The sequence below is a fragment of the Peromyscus californicus genome, unplaced genomic scaffold (assembly GCF_007827085.1).
Source record: "Peromyscus californicus insignis strain IS unplaced genomic scaffold, ASM782708v3 Scaffold_17__1_contigs__length_78620276, whole genome shotgun sequence".
Classification (NCBI taxonomy): Eukaryota; Metazoa; Chordata; class Mammalia; order Rodentia; family Cricetidae; genus Peromyscus; species Peromyscus californicus.
In genome coordinates this window covers 33,576,273-33,599,942 of record NW_026294469.1, presented here as the reverse complement: position 1 = coordinate 33,599,942, position 23,670 = coordinate 33,576,273, and the positions used below count along the sequence as shown (strand labels likewise).

The 23,670-nt window shown below is 41.8% G+C and overlaps 1 protein-coding gene across 1 annotated transcript; it reads right to left on the bottom strand.

Moving 5' to 3' along the window:
• On the bottom strand, positions 1–22,669 carry LOC128113084 (uncharacterized). Its single transcript, XM_052742758.1, is given in 9 exon segments — positions 1–233; positions 623–798; positions 1,289–1,506; positions 1,879–2,634; positions 2,666–3,010; positions 3,378–3,526; positions 3,700–3,840; positions 6,669–6,743; positions 22,582–22,669. Coding segments are annotated over 9 exon segments (2,181 nt in total).
• Positions 22,670–23,670: the final 1,001 nt, after the last annotated feature.

The following is a 23,670-nucleotide window of genomic DNA, read 5'->3' as shown; positions in this document are numbered from 1 at the left end:
TCAGAGCTTTTTCATGGAGTCCTCCTTGGCCTCAGCAGGTGCCGACTTGATGTGGGAGGCGTGGATCCAGGCAGCAATTCCGTCAACCTTGACGGCTGTTGGGGTGGTCAGCAACACGGTGTAAGGTCCCTTCCAGCGAGGTTCCAGGGTCTTAGTCTGATGTCGGCGGACGTAGACAGAGTCTCCAATCTGGAAGGGATGCTGCACACTAGGTGGTTTGGACTGGTACACAGCTGCCAGCGGTTTCCAGACTTTGTCCTTGATGAGTTGTAGGGCCTTCAGTCACGCCTGGAGACTGGGGGATGTAGCAAAGGAGTCTATGTCAGGCCCTAACAGGTCTGCTATTGGGGGAGGGCCCCCGTAGAGGATTTCATAGGGGGTTAAACCAAAGAAAGCAGGAGTGTTCCGAACCCAGAACAGGGCCATGGGGAGGAGTTCGACCCAGTCTCTAGTGCCAATCTCCACTGCTAATTTAGTGAGGGTCTCTTTGAGGGTTCTATTGGTACGTTCTACCTGTCCTGAACTTTGGGGTCTATATGTGCTTCCAATTCAGCCCCAATATCCTGGCCACCAACTGACTTACCTGGGAAACAAAGGCAGGGCCGTTTTCTGACCCTATTACCTTGGGCAGGCCAAAACGGGGAAAAATCTCTTCTAAGATCTTCTTGACCACCACCTGTGCCATTCCCCACCCCCTTAGGGAAAGCTTCCACCCACGCAGAGAAGGTGTCTTCGGCTGTCTTCAAGGCTTGCCCTCCATTCCCCCTGATGTAGGAAGCTGCTTTCATCAGGTGCAGTCTGAATTCAGAAGCAGCTGGTCCGTCAGGTCTTCCTGAGGGCCATGGGTTTCAGCCAGCACTAGGTGGCAGTCGTGCTCTACTGCAGTTTCCTTCCCTTTGCTATCCCTCTTCGTTCATCCACATATAGGGTGAATGGCTTTTTTTATGTCTGGGAGGCCCTTCTTGATGTTATCAAAGGCTTGCTGCTCCTTCTCGCCCCAGGTGTAGGGAGCATTGGCCTTTGTGAGGGGGTAAAACGGGGCCACTATTTCTGCGAACCCCGGTATCCAGAGGCGGCAGAAGCCTACACTCCCTAGGAACTCTCAGCTTCTTAGCGCTAGAGGGCGGGGGTATCAGAGCCAAGGCCTGTTTACTTCCTTCGGTTAGCCATCTCTGGCCCTCCAGTAGAAGATACCCCAAGCAAGGCACTTCTCGCTGGCAGATTTGGGCCTTTTTGGCTGAGGCCCAATATCCCAGCTCTCCCAGTCTTTTTAACAGGACCCCGGTACCTTGGAGGGATCCTTGTTCTGGCTGCCAGGAGATCATCTACATATTCAAGGAGGGTCAGATCTGGATGGTTAACTCGGAAGTCTGCCAGGTCTTGATGCAGAGCCTCATCAAACAAGGCGGGGGAATTTTTGAATCCCTGTGGTAGCCTGGTCCAGGTCAGCTGCCCCGAGAATCCAGACTCTGGATCTTTCCACTCAAAGGCAAAAAGGGTCTGGCTCTGAGGGCTCAATCTCAAGCAGAAAAAGGCATCTTTTAAATCAAGTACGGTGTACCAGACATGTCCTGGAGGCAGGGTGCTGAGCAAATTGTAAGGGTTAGGTACAGTAGAATGAATGTCCTCAGTCCTTTTGTTTACCTCTCTCAGGTCCTGGACGGCCTATAGTCATTGGTGCCAGGTTTCTTGACTGGCAGCAAGGGGGTGATTGGCAGGGCTTCAAAATGCCCAGTTGTAAGAGTCTCTGGATGTGAGGTCTTATACCCTTTTTAGCCTCTTTGGCTATAGGATATTGGCGGATGGACACGGGTGTGTGTGTGTGTGTGTGTGTGTGTGTGTGTGTGTGTGTGTGGCGGTAGGCTTTAAAGTTATCACCAGCGGTGGCTGCTGGGTGGCCAGTCCCATGCCTGCTATTTCTGCCCATGCCAAGGGGTAGTTGGTAAGCCATTTGGGGTCCATTCGGAGGGATTTTGGAGGAGCTCCGTGTAGCCGGTGCTCATCCTCCCATCTCAGGGTCAGTACCTGGAGAGGCTGACCCTTTGGGTTTATAACGGAGACTCCCTTTTCTTGGAAGTGAATTTGGGCTCCTACCTTGGAGAGAAGATCTCTTCCCAGCAGCGGGTATGGACAGTCCGGTACCAGCAAGAATGAATGAGTAACTTTTCCCGTAGATAAGTGGACCTCTCTCTCTGAAGTCCATTTATATAATCTTCCCCCGGTGGCCCCCTGGACCCATGATGTTTTGGAGCTCAGAGGCCCCTTGGTCTGGGTAAGGACTGAATGTTGGGCCCCTGTGTCAACCAGGAACGTCACCGGTTGGCCTCCCACTTTAAGAGTTACCCGGGGCTCAGGGGGAGGCTCCTGTCCCTGACTCACCTAATCTTCTTCCAAGGACAGTACCGGGACAGGCTTGCATGTTTTTGTCTTCTGGACACGGACTGGACATTCCTTGGCCCAGTGTCCCTTTTCTTTGCAATAGGCACATTGGTCCTGTTCCAGTGGCGGCCTCCTCTTGTTTCCCAGGTTCCTATTCTGCCTAGGCTTATTCTGCTCTGTCCCTGAGACTGTGGAGGCCAGGATTCTAGACAATTCTTTATTTTTCTTCCTGTCTCTTAAGTCCTCTCTCTGTTCCTGTTCCCTACGCAGCTTTCCCTCCCTTTGCTCCTGCTCTGTGTAGCCTTTCCTCCTTCTCCTCCAGCATCTCTCTTTTGTTGAAAATCTTTTCAGCTTCTTTTACTAGGTCTGGCAAGGTAAACCCCTGGAGCTCTTCCAGCCGCTGTAGCTTAGTGCAGATGTCGGGGGCCGATTGTCCAATGAAGGACATTATGACCTCGGCCTGCCTGTCAGGCGCCTGGGAGGCGAAGGGAGTATACATGCCGTGTCCCTCCATTAATCTCTCTAGAAACCCTGCCGGAGTTTCCTCTGACCCTTGTACTACAGCACGTACCTTAGCCAAATTGGTGGGGCATCTACCTGCCCCTTTGAGACCCGCCAGGAGAATCTGGCTCTACCAGGAGGGGTGTTGAAGTCTCAGTCAGGGCGAGTCAAGGGGAAGGATGCAGCGCTGTGAGCAGCACCAGCGGGAGTGTGAGTCCCGCTGCAGCTGGATCAGGCGGAGAAGCTGATGGCCCAGGAGCTGCAGCGGCTGCAGGGACAAGCGGAGTGGGAGTGTGCGGATCTGGGGGGTAAGGGTATAAGGGGAGTTTGAGAAGGGGGAAGTGGGGGTCCGGGCCCCAGCGTTGCTGGGGCAGGCGAAGCAGTGAGAAAAGGCTTCACCCAGGCAGGTGGGTCTCTGGCCAAACTCTCCCAGACTGAAATGTAAGGCACTTGATCTGGGTGCCCGTGCGGTCCTTGGTCAAAGACTCAGCTTTTACCTGCGGAATGACATCAACGTTAAAAGTCCTGTCCCCCAGCCAGCCAACCTCAAAGGCCGGCCATTCCGAGGAACAGAAGGTGATCCATTTCTTTTTCTTGACTTCCAGAGAGGCGTTGTGAGCCCGGACAAGGATATCTCTCCAGTTATCTAAGGTCAAATTTAGGGGGGTAGTTAGTTGTTGCCCCATGTGGAGAGGAAAAAAAGGGAGGTAGAGGCAAAGACAGATAAAACACAAAGAGGACAATGACAGACACAGTCTGTGCGGTGGTCGATTCCGAGACAAACTGAAAGTACAGATTCAGATGGGAGTGGCCGCGTACAGCCTCGCTCCCCAGGAAGGAGCAACCCTAGGTCTGTCTCCTTCCTCCTGATCACTCCGGAGGAGACCTCCAAAGCGGGGACCCAGGGACGTCTGAACGCGTCTGCTCCCCACACAGGTCCCAAATACAGGTCCTGCGCACCTGTGCAGGCACAGAATAAAGATGCCAAATCGACCAGACAAAGAATAAGAACACAATAACATAGAACATACATCGAGCTCATTTTTACCTCCAACTGGCAGAATGGGGGCCCTGGGGCACCCCAAAATCTCGGTGGAACCTCCAAATGATAGACCCCAGACCCAGGGTACTACCTTCTCAGGTGGGCGCCCGAAGAACCCAGACTCTGGTCCAGTTGATGCAAACAGCAAGAGGTTTATTGATGCGGCTGTACAGTCGGGCTCCTCTTGTCCTGAGAGCAAGAGTTGCGCCTACTGCAGCCACATAAGTACTTTTAAAGGAAAAAAATCCTCAAAAGCCATAAGATTACAATTTCCATACAATTTCGTTTCGATTGATTTATGTCTAGAGGCTAATTTCACAAGATCATGGCCTGATCACAGGGTGGGTACAATCACATCCGCATGCACATTCTTTCTGAAACCTCAAGCGGGGTATCAGGGTAGGAGTGAAGTTTACACAAAGGTTACAGTGGTCTTTCTGGAACACTTGCAATTATCCCAGTCACAGTTGAGCGCATCTCATCTCTTAACAGAGATAGATCTCTTTACATTGTTACATTGTTGCAGGGGTGGTTGAGTAAAGGCTGAGTCAGTTTTCCCTTGGAACTAGCTTTTTAGTTCCTCATTCTCCTGGGGCTTGGGGGTGTGTAAGCCTGAAGGGTTAGGGTCTTTCACTTTCACAGTGTCCCATAAGTTTGTGTATGTAATACATTCACTTGCATTGTGTTCTAGGAAGTCTTTAATTTCTTTCTTTATTTCTTCCTTGACCCAGTAGTCATTCAGTAGAGAGTTGTTAAGTTTCCAGCAATTTGTAGGATATCTGTTGTTGCTGAAATTCGACTTTAATTTGTTGTGGTCTGATAGGATGAGAGGTAGTTATTTCAGTTTTCTTGTATCTGTTGAGACTTGCTTTGTAACTTAGTATGTGGTCAATTTTGGAGAAGGTTTCACGAAGTGCTGAGAAGAAGGTATAGTGAATTTCATTTTCAAATCGTATATCAACACTGTATTTCATTAAATTGTCTGTGTTGTCTTAGAAAATAGTTGTATCTGCTTTGAGTCATTTGATCACACTTATAAACCTTCTTTTGACTTCTGCACCAGATATTTCATTAAAGTCATTCCCTCCAGAGGTCTTGCTATGGTGCTGGTAATTTTGGGAGGAAAAACCCATTTTGTTTTTGCATGTTACTTGTGTTATTTCATTGAGATCTCCCCAATCTCAATTTCTGTTGTTATTCTTGTTAGGTTGCCTTGTTTTCAACGTCTGTGTTTGCAGTGTTCAGGAGGCAGACTAGGTTGTATACATTTGTGGTCATGCTTTCATGTATTAAACTGGTGCTCAAGGCACCAGACCCTAAATCTAGTCTGTTCTTGTTGCTGAGCACTGTTTGCAGCAACAGTCCCTATCCAGCAGTTAACCCACTCTAATAACTGACTAGCACACGACTATAAACCAGACACTTGTGCAGTACTGATTAGCTTAGGGAGCAAGGCAAGAGGATGCTGATGGTGCTGTGTGCAATGATATACTGGTTATTTTGTCATGCGTGGACAGGAAAATAAAAGAAAAAGAAGCATTCTCAGTGAGACTGGCAAGTAGTATTATTTGTTGGATGGGGTGTAGAGGAGAACTGAGAATTACTGAGGCAAAGTAAAAAAAAAATGGGGGGTGGTGAAATTTGTGGGAGTTTGGTTAGTGATATACTAAAAACAGGGTATGAATAGGTACTCAGATATCATAAACCAGGCCAGCCTCTGGTCTTTTATTGGAGGTGTAACAGTAAAAGGAGTGGGTATAGAAAAAAGTCAGGAAGGAAAACAATGAAAAACAAGGAGAGCAAATTTTAAATGATGTTAACAGTAGGGGGCAGTATTGGTCTTCTACACTGACTTCCTGCACTATATCGATAATACATATTTGGTGAACAGAGAGGTGGGTGAAGTGTAAGATAATAAAATGACTGAAATGACTGGCAGATAAATAATAGCTGTAGTGGGGAAAGAGCAGTGGGGATATAAGGAAATGTGATCATTTGAATCTCATTTTGTCTCTTCGGTCTGTTCCTTCATCTCTCTGGTCCTGGTTTGAGCTATTCTCTGTACTGACTTTCACTAGTCCAGCTTCCCCTGCATGTAGACTTTCCTTGACAGCTCTGCTCTGTCAGCTGTAGATAGCCAGTACAAACTCTGTCCTAATGCAGTCTCTGAATTCCCACAGGGTTGGAGGAGTGGGAAGTTGTGTGGGGCCCAAACCACAGTTTAGAGCTCCTGCTTAGCTTATGCAGTGATGCCTTTCTCCACTGGGGTGCTGAAGGTAGCCCTGGCTGAAGTTCCTGGGAAGCCCCTTAATCAAATTCCTTCTGGAAGAGCTATTACAGATTTTTTCTGGTAGGATTGTGCCAGAAACTGATGCTATGGTAGGTGTTGCTTTGTTGGCACTTGGAGCAGGAAGTCCTGTCTCATGATAGAGGAAGCTCATGGGTCTGATGGCAGAAGAGGTTTGTTGGGTCCATGATCAAGTCAATTTGAAGACTGAAGAAGTAGCTGTGGGAGTGATGAGATAGTTTTTATATAAAGTTAAATGTCTTTAATTCTTTGAAATTTTCATGCAATGTATTTTGAACATATTAATCCCCCAACTCCTCCCAGATCACTCTACCTCTTTACCTACCCACCGTCATGTTTTCCTCCCTCCCTCCTTCCCACTATCTCTCCCTCCTTCCCACCATTTCTTCCTTCTTCCCTCCCTCTCTTCCTCCTCCCCCTCCCTGCTTCCCTTCCTACCTTCCATCCTCCTTTCCTCATCAGTTTTGCACATCTGGTTTGTGACGGAAAAGTCTCTCAGGTGTGGGTCCTGCCCTGGAATGTGGTCAGTACAACAGAAGTCAAATTATTCCTATTGCAGATAATATGATATTATGCACAAGATGTTCCAAAACTGCCACCAGAAAATTTCTAGAAACAACCATTTCAGCAAAGTGTCAGGATACAAAATCAACTTTTAAACATCAGTAGGTGTTCTGTACAGCACCAAAAAACACGCAGAGAAAGAGATCATGGAGACATGCCCATCTTCTACAATTTAAATAATTCTTCCTTTGAACATCAATTTGTTCTCATAATGCTTTGTTAAGGCTTTGTTTGTTCTTTTAACCTTACATGTACTTTTTGTATATATTGTAGTTTTTGGTTTTGTGTTTTCTGGGATTTCTGTGTGTGAGAATGTGTGTGTGTGTGTGTGTGTGTGTGTGTGTGTGTGTGTGTGTGTCCCTAGATGTTTCTTGAGCTGTTTCTTTTTCTCTTTTTCTCTGTTTCTTCATTTGTTCTTGCTATAATCTGCAGGAAAATGTAATGGAATTCAGCTACTCTCACAAAATGTACTACTTGGAAAGGTTAAGGACTTTTCCAAAGGTCAAACCAAGACTTAAGAAGTCTTGTTGATATTTTAGCTTTTGTATATATATTAGTCGATTCCTGAAATGGTTTTCTTGTATGCTATCTGTGCTTCCAAGAACTCCTAACAGTGTATTTATCTAAAACATCTATCAAGCACCCAAGGCCAAACAATCTCCTGAACCAAGGTAACACCCTTACAGAAACAACACCTGTCTCACCTGTCTCCTAGGTCAGGCTAATGGCTTTATTTCTTATGCTATTTAAGCTGAGATCCTCCTTTCTTATACAGCCTAACTAACATTTTAGGCTCCTAACATTTTTACCTAATCACTTCTAGGAATGTAGTTTGAGCACATAAATTCTGTTTTTCTGATGTATTAACCATTTCAGCTCTCAGTTGACCTCCTCCTTTACAACTCCCTTTTTTTGGTTGTAGAAGAAAGCCTGAGGGTGACTACCTGAGGAAAACTCTTGTTTGCCTTTATGACCCTGCTGTGGTATTGTATTCTCCCAAATATTGTGCATGCTAATAAACTTATCTTGGGTCAGAGACAGAACAGCCATAATATTAAACATAATGGATAGGCAGTGGTAGCACACGCATTTAATCTTAGCATTCCAGAGGCAGAAATCCATGTATTCAAGGATACAGCCAGGCATGGTGACTCATCATGCCTTTAATCCCAGAAATTGAGCCTTTAATCCCAGCCAGTGGTGGTAGAAAGCAGAAAGGTATATAAGGCACGAGTACCAGAAACTATAAGCATTTGGCCTGGTTAAGCATTTGGCTGGTTAAGCGTTCAGGCTTCTAGCAACAGAGTTCAGCTGAGACCCATTCTGGATGAGGACTCAGCGGCCTCCAGTCTGAGGAAACAAGACTGGCTGAGGATCCGGCGAGGTGAGGTAGCTGTGGCTTGTTCTGGTTCTCTGATCTTCCAGTTCACCCCAAAAACTGGCTCAGGTTTGATTTATTAATAAAAACTTTTTTTTTTTTTTTTTTTGGTTTTCCGAGACAGGGTTTCTCTGTGTAGTTTTGAGCCTTTCCTGTAACTCGCTTTGGAGACCAGGCCTGCCTCTGCCTCCCAAGTGCTGGGACTAAAGGCATGCGCCACCACCGCCCGGCTATTAATAAGAACTTTTAAGGTTCCTGCTACACCCTGTAGTACATCAAGCCTGGTGACCTTGCTCTGCCAGAGGATTGCTATTGCTTAGGTTTATAACTAAATACCTGAGAGACTTAGAGAGAACTAAGATGTATAAGGAGACTTAGAGGAGGATTTTGACTAGAGAACCTGAGGACGAGATGGAAGATGAGGAAAAGCCAGATGGGGAAGTACTAGATGGGTAAGAATGACATGAGAAGGACATAGGTGAGGCAGAATTAAGATGAGAGAATTAAGATAGAACTTAGAGGGGACAGCAGATAAATATAGAGAGAAATTAGGCAAGAAAGGAGCTAGGCATGAGAACAGAACTGAGGCTGTGTAGATGGGATTTTATCCCAGAGGAAGAAAGTAGATGGATAAAGAGCTTGGTGAACTTAGATTCATTTCCTGAAAATAATTCTTGTTATTTGTAGCTTCTTTTCTGGGATGGTGGGAAGAATATTATAAGGCAGGTCCTTAATAATGTTTGAAATGTTTTGTCCTATTCTGTTATTCGGTTGTGTTTTATCTAATTTTATTTTATTAACATTATTTTTTAGTTGCCTGTTTGTATCCTAATGAGAGAGAGAAAGAAAGGATGTGGATTTAATTGGGTGGGGGAATTGGGGAGGATCTATGATGAGGGGAAGTTATAATCAGAATATATTGTATTAAAATTTTATTTTCAGTTTAAAAAAAATCAAGATTACCCCCAAACTAAGAGATAGAAATGCATTTCTCAGTCTTATATCTTTATATTCATTAAAACAATGGTCTATTTTTAATGTTCTAGATTTAATGAAGAATAGACTCTTAGAGTTTATTTCCCCAAGTACTCAGGAAAAAGAAAGCACTTGAAAAGCACAGCAGCAGGAAAGTATGTGTCAGGACAGGCACAGTGAGAATCTGACGGGAGCCATAAGCCTAAGTGACCCTTGATACACAGGCCGCCATATTTGGGCTTCTCTCCTCTTTTCCTAGATCTAGGCCTTGCTTAAGTCTCCATAGCACCAGAACCTCTTCTCAGAAATACCAGAACCTCTTCTCAGAAATCAGGTGACCAAGCTGCAGTTAGGCAGTTAGGCAAGAATAGATGATAATCCCCAGAGCAACATTCAGTGCTGGCTGAACAAGCCATGATTAAAGTCCCCTCCTTGATTGCAACCCGCTTTGCCCCCGCCTATATATGCCTTAAGAGGAAAATAAAATTTTGGAGCTTGATCAGAGACATCCTGTCTTGCTCTCATTCTTTGTTTCTCCTGTCCCTCTCATTTGACAGCGCTCCCTTTAGGTCCCCATTGAAGGCTCTGCTGGCCAGGGCAAGAATCCATTCCCAGTATTTATAGTTGCAGAAAAGTTGAAAAGAAGTAATTAATAAGCCTTAACAGGGCAACTTTCTGTTAGTTTTTTGGCTGCGTTGTGTTCTTACCCTGCAAGGAAATGCCACGAAACACGACAGAATCCGCTAACAAGAGTTTTATTAAAGGTAAAGGGACAGAGAGTGAACAGGCCTGCGGGAAACACGTGTGTGGAGAAGAAGGAAGAAGAAGAAGAAGAAGGAACCAGGAACATGGCGCAGGATTTTAAAGGCTGGGCGTGGACAGATCAACGTCACTACTACACGCAAGCGCGTAGATCACATGGCCACATTGCGCGCCTACGTGGCTAGTGGAACGTCACGGATCTTGGTCACGCGAGATGCCCTGACCCGGAAATGGCTATCCTGACCTAGAACTGGCTAGGTGGAAGTGTCTGTTGGGCATATGCGAACACGCCCGACCATGGGGGCTTGTTGTAAACCTTTCACTTTCCCCTCAGCCTGTGCTCTCTTTTGCTCTGTACTTTTGAATTCTGTTTTGGGGAAGCTTCCTTAAACCAGGCTGTTGATGAGACTCACCTGGGAGCATTTGCCCATGCAATGTTTGGGTTTTCTCTTAACTATGAATTCACTGCTTTGACAGCAAGACAATGTCTTTACTATTGTTAGAACATTTGCATTATTCTACCATATATTTACTTTTAAAAAATTAATAACTGATGCCCATGTCTAAATGTCATTGTCAACTCACTTTTCCTCATTGATTCTCTTTCCCTCTTACAATTAGTTCATTTGAAAAGATTTATGTATCTTCCCTTTTCTAAAATAAATGAGCACTTTCATTCTTTTAGTACTTATAAATTCATGAGGACAACTTGTTCCTCTGTTCTCTGGCCAAGAAAAGATCTACTGAGAAGGATTTGATAGGCTTCACTCATGACCTGCTTTACAGCTTCCAGGAAGAATGCAGGATGCCTTCTTGTCTTATCTGCCCTGAGCAATCCTCTTAGTCCATAGAACTCATTGATCATAGATGAACTGGAGACTTCACTGGAAGGCTTTGAGTGAGGAAATAAAAGAGAACATTGGAATTAACAAAACAGCCACAATCTCTGACCTGTCGTCCTTAACCCAAATATCTCTCTGTGTGAAGTAGGTCAAGTGGGGCTCCCAGTGAGACATCCTTGTGTGAGGTCTTCTCCAGGTTAGTGTCCTTCCTAAAATAATGACATTGGAGGCTTTTTTTTTTATAAGTACAGAGTTAAATGCCTCCTTTTCCTCCCCTGCTCTCTTTTTCTCAGATACACACACACACAGACACACTAGCAGATTTCCTCTGCTAGTATTTTCCCACTTTGTTCTCTCTCTCTCTCTCTCTCTCTCTCTCTCTCTCTCTCTCTCTCTCTCTCTCTCTCTCTCCCTCTCTCTCCCTCTCTGTTTGTTTCTGTCTCTATATATCTATTTTTAATCTTTGGGTAATCTGTGATTATATTTTTTGACCTTGTTAAATGGTAGTTTAGAAACAGATAAAAAAGAATATTCTCTTAATTAGGAATCTGGGTGGATGGAACTGTTTCTTCAAAATCAAGAAACTCTGTCAGACTGATCCCTTGTTGTTTTTATTTGCTATCCAAGGTACCGTGTTTACCTACATTCCAAAGATTTCTTGTATATCTTTCATAAAATGTTGGTCTTCTCAAGAGTTATGTACATCACCTTGTCATTTCTTCTTTTTTCTGGTGAGTTCATTTTCCTGTCCTTAGGCATATTCTAAAAATTTCAGGGAGATAAGTATCTGAAAAACCACAAAAGAATGAATGAGCTTGTCTTATTTGTGTTGCAGTCCTTAAATGGCCTTGTTATAAATATTTCTAAAATTACAGTTGTGGATTGCTTTTCTAACTAGTCCACACTGGAGAAGGCTACAGAGAGCAGAGGATTAGCAGAGGCTGTGTAGATTTTCAGTCTCTGCTACTACTATTCCAGATTGCTAACTAAATCCTATTGGTAAATGCAATGTCAAGGCAAGAATAATGTCTTTAAATATGCCATTCTTTAGAAATCCAATTTGTTTGACAGCCTTAGAATCTCTAAGTCAAGGCGTCCACCTGGGATTGTTTCATCCTCAGTCTAGTTCAAGACTAGCTATGAACTTTAAAGTGAGGATTTGTGAAACGTTACATAGAACCTTGAAATTACAGCTGATTAATTATTTTCCAACTTATATGAATTAATGGAAGACATTTTGAACTCTGAGGTTAGGGTATTTCACTTATAAAATTATTTAATGTTAATAAACCAATATCTATTAACAAATGGAACATGATACTTTTGAATAGGAGCATAGTATATAGTATTACTTTTCACACAGCTATATATATTTGAAATTACAATTGTTTAGATTTGCATGTATTTTTAGTTAATGTTTTACTACTGCCACAAAATTCTCATTTATTACTTACAAGTGTATGCAATTTACATCAATGTCTGCTACATTTATATGTAGGTACTTCTCACCATAAACAAAGTGGATAACATTGTTTTGTACATTTTATCTGTCTTCTCTGCTCTGTTTTCAGAAAGTTCTCTTATAATACCAGCATTTACCTGGAATGAAGTAAGTTACTATTATTTTCTATGGAAATTTAAAATGTAAAGTTTTCTTTTTCATAAATGAAGCAATATAATATAAAACTTACCAAAGAAAATAAACTCTTCAAACATTAAAAAATGGTATATTTCATTGCAAGAAGTCTACAACATCAATCAAGAAATGCAAGTCAACTTATTATTGATACAAGATACAACAATGAGTATCTTAATCCCAAATTCCAACCATTGGCAATTAGATGTATAATTCAGTATCTATACAAGCAGTGGAGACAGCTCAATGGTTAACTTACCATTAAAAATGATGACTTCCGTATACTCCCATGGTAGAATGTTACATTTGAAATAAATGTTAAATTTGAAAATAAATGAATTGTAACTAAACATCAATATATCTGTATATCTGTATCATATATGTGTCACAAGAATATGTAAGAAGTAAGTAGCATGCATATAATATGTATAGTGTTGATGTCTTTGTATAAATTACCAAAGTATCAAAAATTGCAAATGTATGTTTATAAACATGCACATAAATGAGATGCATTGATACTTAAATATACAGTAAATACATTCATTGAATTGCAGAGAATTTACAGAGGAATAAGAGAACAATCAATAAAAAATTCAGCCTAGTGATGGGGGTGATGAACGGAATGTTGTCTGGTGAGGAATCACATAGTTATAATGTGAGTTGGCTGTTTTACAAGATCATGTCACACTAGCTGTGTGGTTTTCTTATTAGTAGAGGCTTACAAACTAAAAATATGATAATTATTTTCACATTTTATATGTGTTGTATATCCTTTACATCTATGTGTAGATTATATTTAAACTGTTTTGTATGACATTAAATACTAAGAATGAAGAACATTTTATTCAATACCCCATCATCTAATACATTTCTGTTATCTTTGTATGTTTTTCAGTCAGAATGTAGAATGTATAGTCCTCGTGGATTTTGTACCAAAGAGTATTTACCAGTCTGTGGGACCGATGGCTATACTTATGGCAACATATGTGCTTTCTGTAATGCATACAGGTAAGAATACAATAGTAAATACAAGTTCTTTCTAAATAATGAATACTTAGCAGCAAAATCTTAGGCTTGTGTTATTGGTGTTCCATGCTCATAAGACACAGAAAAATATGACCTTACCAAACCAATGCACTATGAAAGACAAAGAAACGTATGTAACTCCCTTTAATATTGTGAGTTCTGAAAGTGGCTTTTGCATTTGGGACTTATGAATATAGTTGTGTTGAACATGGTGCAAACAAAGAAATCAGTTCACTTAATTATTGGGAAATACTAATTGCAGATATGTAAACATTATGAGATAATACCAAAGCCCTGATGCTAAATGTGTCTCTGCTATAGTCCGCAATCTATCATGCTAGAAAGAGACTCCCTGAGAGGATCCTCTTATCCCTTGAGCTCCATGAAAGATTTTTCATCACAAGACATTCTTGGATTTCTCCATCCAATATCTCTGTCCTTTCTGCTCTGTGATCAGATAGCTGTGTCTCATGTAGAATTATTTCTTCTTCTATTTTATATGACATGGTCGTAATGGCTTTTCCCCTTAACAATCCTCTAATTGCCATGTCTTTCTCAAGGCCTACTAACAATCCCTACTTCTTTTCTTTTATGAATCTGGGCAAGCTCCAAGACTAAGGCAGAGCTGAGACAGTAGAAAGGGCCCAGTACAGCCACAGCTGGATGTGTGAGGATGCTGGCAGCAGTCAGGGTTTAGTTGTTCATAGAAGGAGAAACTAATGTCCACAATTCAATCTTTCCCTTTTGAAAATTACATAGTACACTGCTCAAAGAGTTTGATGTCTTCTTTAATGATTTGTTTAAACTTTTTGACCTCTTATTTTTTCTTTATAGACAAAGTCATGGTTCCATTAAATTTAAACATGATGGTAAATGTTGAGTTTTTGATGGAGCTGCATCTTCCTATGAATCTTATTATGATCACAGTTTTGCATTGAAGTCTACAGTAGATTGAAGATTTTGTCATCAGATTCTCATAGCCCTAGAAGATTGGGTGAATCTGTGTGTAGGACACAGGATAGAAGGCTGGACTGTCACTGTTCTGTTCTCTTATGAGATCCTGCGATTTCAACATTTTACCTTCTATGGTCAAATACTTAATGACACCCAAGAATCCAAAATTTTAGTATCTACATTCTGTAAACTGACAATTTAAAACAATCCAAACCTTTGTTGTAGTTCTTAATAAAATCTTAAAGTACACTCTTTCAAGTAAATCTTTTGTGGGATGGAAAGACAGCCCAGTGGTTAGCAATGCTTGGCGATCTTGGGGAGATCCCAAGTTTGGTTTCCTGAACCCCTGTTGTGTGACTTATAACCTCCATCTGTAGGGGGATCTCATACTATCTTCTGTCCACTCTGGAACCTGCACAGACATGTTATACATGCATATATACACACACACACACACACACACACACACACACACACACAAAGTGTAAAAGAAAATGTATCTTTTAAAAACAATGCTCTTTACTTCTTTGGATAATGAGGTAACCCAAACACATGTTCTTGACAAATACATACGACAAGCTTGGAAGTAAAGTGCTAATTTTTAAATAGTATCTGAGGGAATGACTTTTTTCTGGAAATAACTCTTGCCTCAGGAGTTGAACTTTTATGGCTTGACCTTGCAATACTGTTGACCATATGCATCGGGACTATTTAATCTTAAACCATATTGTCCCTCTTCTTTGTGACCCTTCCATGACCCTGAGCCAGAGCTGAAAAGCAGCCTTGAAATCAAATATGCACTAGAAAGACTGAAAGCAACATGTGGTTCTACATTGAAAATATATATTTTCAGTCAAGTGCTATTCTGGGTCAGGAAAGGAAACACCTTTTGAAACCTCTTGAAATGCCTTGCCTCTTTAATCATTTATAGCCACTCTATAGTCCACCTAAACAAACAAATATAAGAATATGTATTACCATATGTGTGTGTGCATGTGTGTGTATGTGATTACTGTGTGATGTGTGATATGAGAGTTAATATTAGTAACAGAGATTGAAATAAAGGAACCCAAATTCGCCTCAGCTGAAATCACTGGGGAAAGCCAGAATAGCCAGCAAATGGCTGCTAATGAAAGCAACATACCTTGTAAATGATGTTTGTTTTGATTCAAGACATTAGGCCCTGTGAATAGGCAAAATCAAACAGACAAGCCAGCAAAAATGGAAGTTAAAAGAATTCCTATTCCTTTTGTACACCAGGTTTAATGCACTATTCAATAAACAGGGGGCAATGACTTTGCTGAGGACACATGGAAGATACAGAAGTAGAAAAATCATGTAGGGTTTGCTGTTGATAGAAATCATACACAGAGGAAGAGGCCATTATTTAATATAGCACCATTAAGTTGGTGCTGAAAGACCCCCGGAGGAGATTTTCCCTCAGGAGAGACCCCAACCCCAAGGAACACGCCGAAACCACAGATCAGATGCAAACAGCAAGAGGGTTTATTACACAGGTACCTGGGGCGACAAAGTCTCTCGGAAGACTTGCGCGCCCTCCTAGGGTAAGGGGGACTTTTTATAGGTTTCCAGGAGCAGAAGCGCGGTTACAGAAGCGAGAGGCATAGTTACAGGGTTCCCATTGGTGGATTCAATTGAGGTCAGGGTGAACTCTTAAACTTCTCGGGAATTTGGTGTGTGTGGCTGACTTGGCCTTGTGGGTGTTTTCCCAGCCCAACTGTTTATTCCCCAAGGTCGGGTAGCTAACCACAGATGTCTTATTTTGACTCAACGGTTTTTCTCCCAAGGCCAGGTGGCCAGCCACAGTCATGAACTTTCTGTTTTCCTGGTACTTGCCTTGCAGAATGGCGTTTCTTAGGCTAAGTAAAAGCTTGGTATAAGTGGGGTCTTTCAGTGCCACATCCGAAGATGGGCCTCTTCCTCCTGAACTCAGAGAATCAGCCTAGGAAATTCTTTGGCAAAGGGAGACTCAGATGTGCAAATCAGTATGCTTTCACTGTATAACTACTATTTTTTTTAAAACTTAAACCATAGTTTAGATATTATGAAAGTGAACCACAGTGTATTAAACTTTTAAATGCTTGCCATTCAAAGCCTACCTTTTTAATAGCACAGTAATATTCATTATGTAAATGAACCACAATTTCTTTATCCATTCTTCAGTTGAGGGACATCTAGGTTGTTTCTAGTTTCTGGCTATTATGAATAAAGCTGCTTTGAACATAGCTGAGCAGATGTTTTTGTGGTATACTGGAGCATCCTTTGGGTCTATGTTCAGGAGTGATATAGATGCTTCTTAAGGTAGATTGAATCTAAATTTTCTGAGAAACCACCATAATGATTTCCAAAGTGGCTATACAAGTTTGCACTCCCACCAGAAAAGGAGGAGTGTTTCCTTTGCTCCAGATCCTCTTCAGCATGAGCTGTTGCTTATGCTTCTAATCACAGCTATTCTGAAACTGAAAGATGAAATCTCAGTTGTTTTGACTTGCATTTCCCTGATGGGTAAGGATGTTGAACATCTTAAGTATTTCTTGATCATTGAGATTGTTCTCTTGAAAATTCTCTGTTTAGATCTGTCGTCTATTTTTTAATTGGATTATTTGGCATTTTTATGTCTGATTTCTTGAGCTCTGTATATATTTTGTAGATCGGCCCTCTGTCAGATGTGGGGTTGGTGAAGATCTTTTTCCTATTCTATAGACTGTCATTTTGTCTTATTGACTGTGTCCTTTGACTCACAGAAACTTTTTAGTTCCATTAGGTTCCATTTAGTAATTGTTGATCTTACTCAGCTATTAAAACAATGATGTCATGACATTTGCAGGCCAATAGATGGAACTAGAAAAAACTATCTTCATTGAGGTAATACAGACCTAGAAAGATAAACATGGTATGTACTCACTTACAAGTGGATATTAGCTGTAAAGTAAAGGATAACCATGCTATAATCTGCAGACCCAGAGAAGCTAAGTAACAAGGTCAGTTCAAGCAGGCAGGGACAGTGGATCCCCATGGGAAGGGCAGATAGAATAGACATCTAGGGTGGAGGAGTGGTGGGGTGGATAGGAACAGGTTGGGGGAGACTCGAGGGAGAGAGTACTAGGAGAGTAAACTGAAATTGGGTGCATCTCAGGAATGAGCTAGAAACCTCAGGAATCTACAAAGGTGACCCTAGCTAAGACTTGTAGCAATGGGGAATACAGAACTTGAACTCTCCATTGTTGGGGAATATTATTTTAAGATGTGTTACTTTTGTTTATGTTGCATTGTTTAACTCTGTGAAACTGTGTTACTGTGCTTCTCTAAAACAACTGATGGTTTATTAAGAACTGAATGGCAAACAGTAAGGCAGGAGAAAGGATAGGCGGGGCTGGCAGGCAGAGAGAATACATAGAGGGAGAAATCTGGGAGAAGAGAAAAAGAAGTAGCCAGAGAAGGAGGAGGACTCCAGGGGTCAGCCACCCAGCTACACAGCAAGCCATGGTGCAAGAGTAAGATTTTTCCAGAAGTAAGAGAACAGGAAATGTGTGGTGGGCCACACGAATATATTATAGAGATTCAGCTGTGTATTAAAGGTATACTTAGACCAGCCAAGGGTCTGTCAAAAGCCAAGCTGTGAAGGGGCCTCAAAATAGCTTGACCACACAGCAGCCATGACAGTTTTAGGGGCCTAGACACAGCTTCTGTGACAGGCTTACTGGCAGTCAACACCCAGATCCAGGAAAAGCCATAAACTGACCCCACCCAGGGAGGGCCTACATCTAAGGGGAAGTACCTGAAACCCAAACAGTCCAACCATTACATAAGGTGGCCAGATGTCCTTGAGTCTAGCACATACCTATTTTTTGTTTTACAGATACCCCTAGACAATTGTCAGCCAATCAGGGTCCTGGACCCTGGAAATCCCCTCACCCCAACATCTGCTATGATAAAACTCTGTCCCACCTGAGCTCAGGGCTCTTTGCTCTCACCACTGTGTTGTCCAGACAGAGGGACCAAGCTCTGGAGCTTGAAATAAAGGCTCCTTGCTTTTACATGCGGGATTCGGTCTCCGTGGTGGTCTTTTGGGGGTCCCCGCGATCTGGGCATAACACAAGCCATTTATTATAAATATTTGGTGTTATCCAGCTTTTAATATTTCATCTATCTTCTGCTATGAAATTCTTACGTGCCCAAATATTCCCAGACCAAGTGGGAAATATTTCAGCTCCTCAGACCTGCTGAACTTCTAGGTAACTCCCTAGCTGAGCCTAGGAGATAAACTGGCTGGAGACACATAGCTTTGTTTCTTGTGCAAATGAAGCTCAGACCATCCCATTGCCTTGAGCCCTAGGGGCTCTCCAGAGCAATTGACTGATAACAAAAGATGTTTTTACATATCAAGGTGGAAGGTAGGGTGGAACAACATTGCTCAGGAGGCAGGGAACCACATGGTCAGGGGAGGAAGGAACAGGTGTTTTCTGTAGAGACACACAGAATGGAATGGCCAGGGAGAAAAGAACACAGAGGTAATGTATATGGTAAGGCAGAACTTTTGTAGAGTTCATCAGAGGCAGGAGTAGAAAGCAAGTGGAGATGGAGGTAGAAGAAACAGAGGGCGAGGATGAGGTATGAAGTGTAAGAGCTTAGTTGTTAGCAGGACTTTCAGGGAACAGTGAAAGAGAGGACAAGAAGAACTGAAGCTATGGAGACAGGATTTCATCCCAGAGAAATAAAGTAGATGGACAAGGAGCTTGGTGTATCTAGATTTATTCTTGTCCTGAATGCCTGACAGAGCTGTAGCTGAATAGATGGAGTTTTATCTTAGAAGAATTGTTGTGCCGAGATCGTGACCCCCAGAGAGACCACCAAGGACGAGCATACCAGAATGCAAAAGCAAGGTTTATCTTTGTTACAAGTTATGCAACAGGGAACTCATCTCAAGCACTCACTGGCCTCAGCACAGTGAGGCAGGGAGGGGTTACTCTTTCTTGGGGAAGTTAGTTTTTATAGGCAAAACCCATAAAATTTCTTAGAGGGGAGGGGGTCAGTACGGCTCCATCCTTGATTGGTCCAGTCTTTCCCGGGCCTGGAATTTGTCTTATTTTAGCTTATCTGTTTGCCCTGTCAGGAGTTTTACAACTCATCTCCGGGGTCTGGTCATGTTATCTCCAGAGAGGGGCATCTCGTGGTTAATCGATTACCACCAGACATCCTGACTTTGTTCTTTTGAAAACACCTGACTTCACCCTCTCCAGGAAGGGGGAACTGACTCATTTTTAAGATATTTCTTCCCTCAGCTCTTTTGGGTTTCTGGGGGAACTGTGTCTGGGTCTTTCAGAATAAAGTGAACTGACATAAGAACATAGTGTATGTAGATTTTTTTTTTTTTCCCTCAGATATCCCTCGCTGGATGTAGTAGTTTCCCCGGACTCTGGACATCCAGAGGCATAAGTGTGACAGGATAATTTAAGAACTAAAGAAAGATGGCAAGCAACAAGCCAAAGTAAGGCCAGGCATTTATAATTAAATATAAGCCTCTGTGTATGATATTTATAATTAAATATAAGCCTCTGTGTATGATATTTTTTTGGAGCTGGGTGGCAAGTTCCCCAAAAGAGCCAAAAACCAAACAACAGCAACATTATGATTATCAACTTGGAGCTCGGATATCCATTTAGAGCTTGAGAATTCTCTTTTTTTTTCCTTTTCTTTTTATTAAGAGATTTTCTATTCATTTTACATATCAACCACAGATTCCCTTGTCCTCCCTCCTCCCACCCCCCCCCCCAGCCTTCCACCCCAACCAGTCCCCCATACCCACCTCCTACAAGGCAAGGTCTCCCCTGGGGAGTTAGCAGAGCCTGGTATATTCAGTTGAGGCAGGTCCAGTCCCCTCCTCCCCGCACCAAGGCTGAGCAAAGTGTCTCAGCATAGACACTAGGTTCCAAAAAGCCAGCTCATGCACTGAGGACAGGTCTTGGTCTCACTGCCTGGGGGCCCCTAAACAGTTCAAGCTAAACAACTGTCTCACTTATCCTGAGGGCCTAGTCTAGTTCCATGTCGGTTCCTCAGCTATTGGATCACAGTTCATGTTTTTCCACTAGTTTGGCTAGTTGTCTCTGTACTTTTTACAATCATGGTCTCGATATCTCTTGCTCATATGATTCCCTCCTCTCTCTTGTCCATTGGGCTCCTGGATCTCCACCTGGGGCTTGGCCATGGACCTCTGCATCTGCTTCCATCAGTCACTGGATGAGGGTTCTATCATGACAGTTAGGGTGTTTGGCCATCTGATTACCAGAGTAGGTCAGCTCAGGCACCCTCTTGATCATTGATAGTTGTCTATTGTGGAGTTATCTTTGTGGATTTCTGGGGACCTCTCTAGCATCTGATTCTTCCTATTCCCAAGGTGTCTTCATTTATCATAATATCTCTTTCCTTGTTCTCCCATTCTGTTCCTGATCCAGCTAGGACCTCCCACTCCCCTAAGCTGTCTTTCCCCCGACCCTTGCCCTCCATTACCCCCCTCACTCCCAGTTTGCTCATGTTGATCTCATCCATTTCTCCATTGCTGGGTGATCCCTGTGTCTTTCCTAGGGTCATCTTTATTAGGTAGCCTCCCTGGAGCTGTGAGTTGCAGTCTGGTTATTCTTTGTTTTACATCTAGTATCCACTTATGAGTGAGTACATACCATGTTTGTCTTTCTGAGTGTGGGTTACCTCATTCAGGATGATATTTTCTAGTTCCATTCATTTGCCTGCAAACCTCATGATGTCATTGCTTTTCTCTGCTGAGTAGTACTCCATTGTGTATATGTACCACATTTTATTTATCCATTCTTCAGTTGAAGGGCATCTAGGTTGTTTCCAGGTTCTGGCTATTACAAATCATGCTGCTATAAACATAGTTGGGCATGTGTTGTTGTGGTATGATTGAGCAGTCCTTGGGTATATGCCCAAGAGTGGTATAGCTGGGTCTTGAGGGAGATTGATTCCCAATTTTCTGAGAAAGTGGCATACTGATTTCCAAAGTGGGTGTACCAGTTTGCATTCCTACCAACAATGTAGGAGTGTTCCCCTTACTCCACATCCTCTCCAACATAAGCTGTCTTCAGTGTTTTTTGATCTTAGCCATTCAGACAGGTGTAAGATGGTATCTCAGAGTCATTTTGATGTTCATTTCCCTGATGACTAAGGATGTTAAGAAATTCCTTAAATGTCTTTCAGCCATGTGAGCTGCTTCTGTTGAGAATACTCTGTTTAGCTCTATAGCCCATTTTTTATTTGGACTGTTAGGTATTTTGATGTTTAGTTTCTTGAGTTCTTTATATATTTGAGAAATCTTTTTAAAAAAGATATTAAGACTCCTTTAAGAGTTTTTGCCTGCTAGTATGTTAAGTAGAAACAAACAAACAAACAAACAAACAAAAAACTAAGTAAAAATGCCTGCCACAGCACAAGCATTGACATTATAGAGCTCTAGGAAGGTTGAATGCAGTTTTCAGCATGAACTTCTGGCTAGGCTCATGAGCTTTCAGTTTTGCTTTCTGTGACCTGAGAAGTGGGCAGAGTCAGGTGCAAAAGCCTTGGTCAGAGTTCCAGACCACTTAGCTTGCCCAGACTCAAAAATAAAAAGAATTTTGAATTGTTAGTAGGCCTTGAGAACGACATGCAATTAGAGGATTCTTAAGTAGTCAAAGCCATTGATTTAAAATAGCAGAAGAAATGCTTTTACATGAGCCATAGCTATCTGATCACAGGGATATTGGATGGAGGAATCCTAGAATGTCTTGTGGTGTAAAATCTTTCATGAAGCTCAAGGAATAAGAGGATTCTCTCAGGTAGTCTCCTTCTAGCATGATAGATTGCAGACTGTAGCAGAGATACATTTAGCATCAGGGCTTTGGTATTATCTCATAATGTTTACACATCTGCAATTAGTAATTCCCGATAATTAAATTAACTGATTTCTTTGTTTGCACAATGTTCAACACCACTATATTCTTAAGTCCCAAATGCAAAAGACACTTTCAGAACTCACAATATTAAAGGGAGTTACATATGTTTCTTTGTCTTTCATAGCACATTGGTTTGGTAAGGTCATATTTTTCTGTGTCTTATGAGCATGGAACACCAATAATACAAACCTAAGATTTTGCTAAGTAATTATCATTTAGGAAGAACTTGTATTTATTATTGTATTCTTACCTGTATACATTACAGAAAGTGCATCTTTTGCTATAAGTATAGCCATTGGTCCCACAGACTGGTCTATACTCTTTGGTACAAAATCCATTCTACATTCTGGCTGAAAAACACACAAAGATAACAGAAATGTATTAGATGATGGGGTATTAAATAAAATGTTCTTCATTCTTAGTATTTAATGTCATACAAAACAGTTTAAATATAATTTACACATAGATGTAAGGACATACAACACACATAAAACGTGAAAATAATTATCATGTTTTTAGTTTGTAAGCCTCTACTAATAAGAACACCACACAGCTAGAGTGACATGATCTTGTAAAGCAGCCAACTCACATTATAACTATGTAATTCCTCACCAGACAACATTCCGTTCATCACCCCCATCACTAGGTTGAATTTTTTATTGATTGTTCTCTTATTCCTCTGTAAATTCTCTGCAATTCAATGAATGTATTTACTGTATATTTATATATCAACACATCTCATTTATGTGCCTGTTCATAAACATGCATATGCATTTTTAGATGCTTTGGTAATTTATACAAAGACAGCAACACTATATATATTATACATTATTCTAAAATACCATATCTGTTTGTGGTCACCCTTCCCAGGCTTGCCTCTAGGCTCTATATTCTTTCTCCACGTAATTGCTTTTCTACAAATAGAATTAAGCAAAATTCCTTTGTATTTACTTTATTCTCTCATGATTATTCTTTGGTTCAGCCACATTGTGAATTATATTTTAAATTAATGAATGATGTCCTTTCTTGAGTTCCTAAATAAAATTTATAAATGCGTTCACCACTTGTTGGACATCTGGGCTGTTTTTGATATTTAACTATTATTATTAATGCTACTGTGAACATTACCACACAAATGTTTTCATTGAATTGTCTTTCTTTCTCTTTGTAAATTATTAGAGACAGAGTTTGTGACTAATATGGTAGATAAGTATCTGTGATAGGTAAGAAGTGTCAACCATTTTTCAACTTTTCTGTGCTTTTTACAGTCTCTTTAGTAATGTGTGAATATACTTCTTTCTCTACATCTGTGGCAACACATGTTATTATATATTTTGGT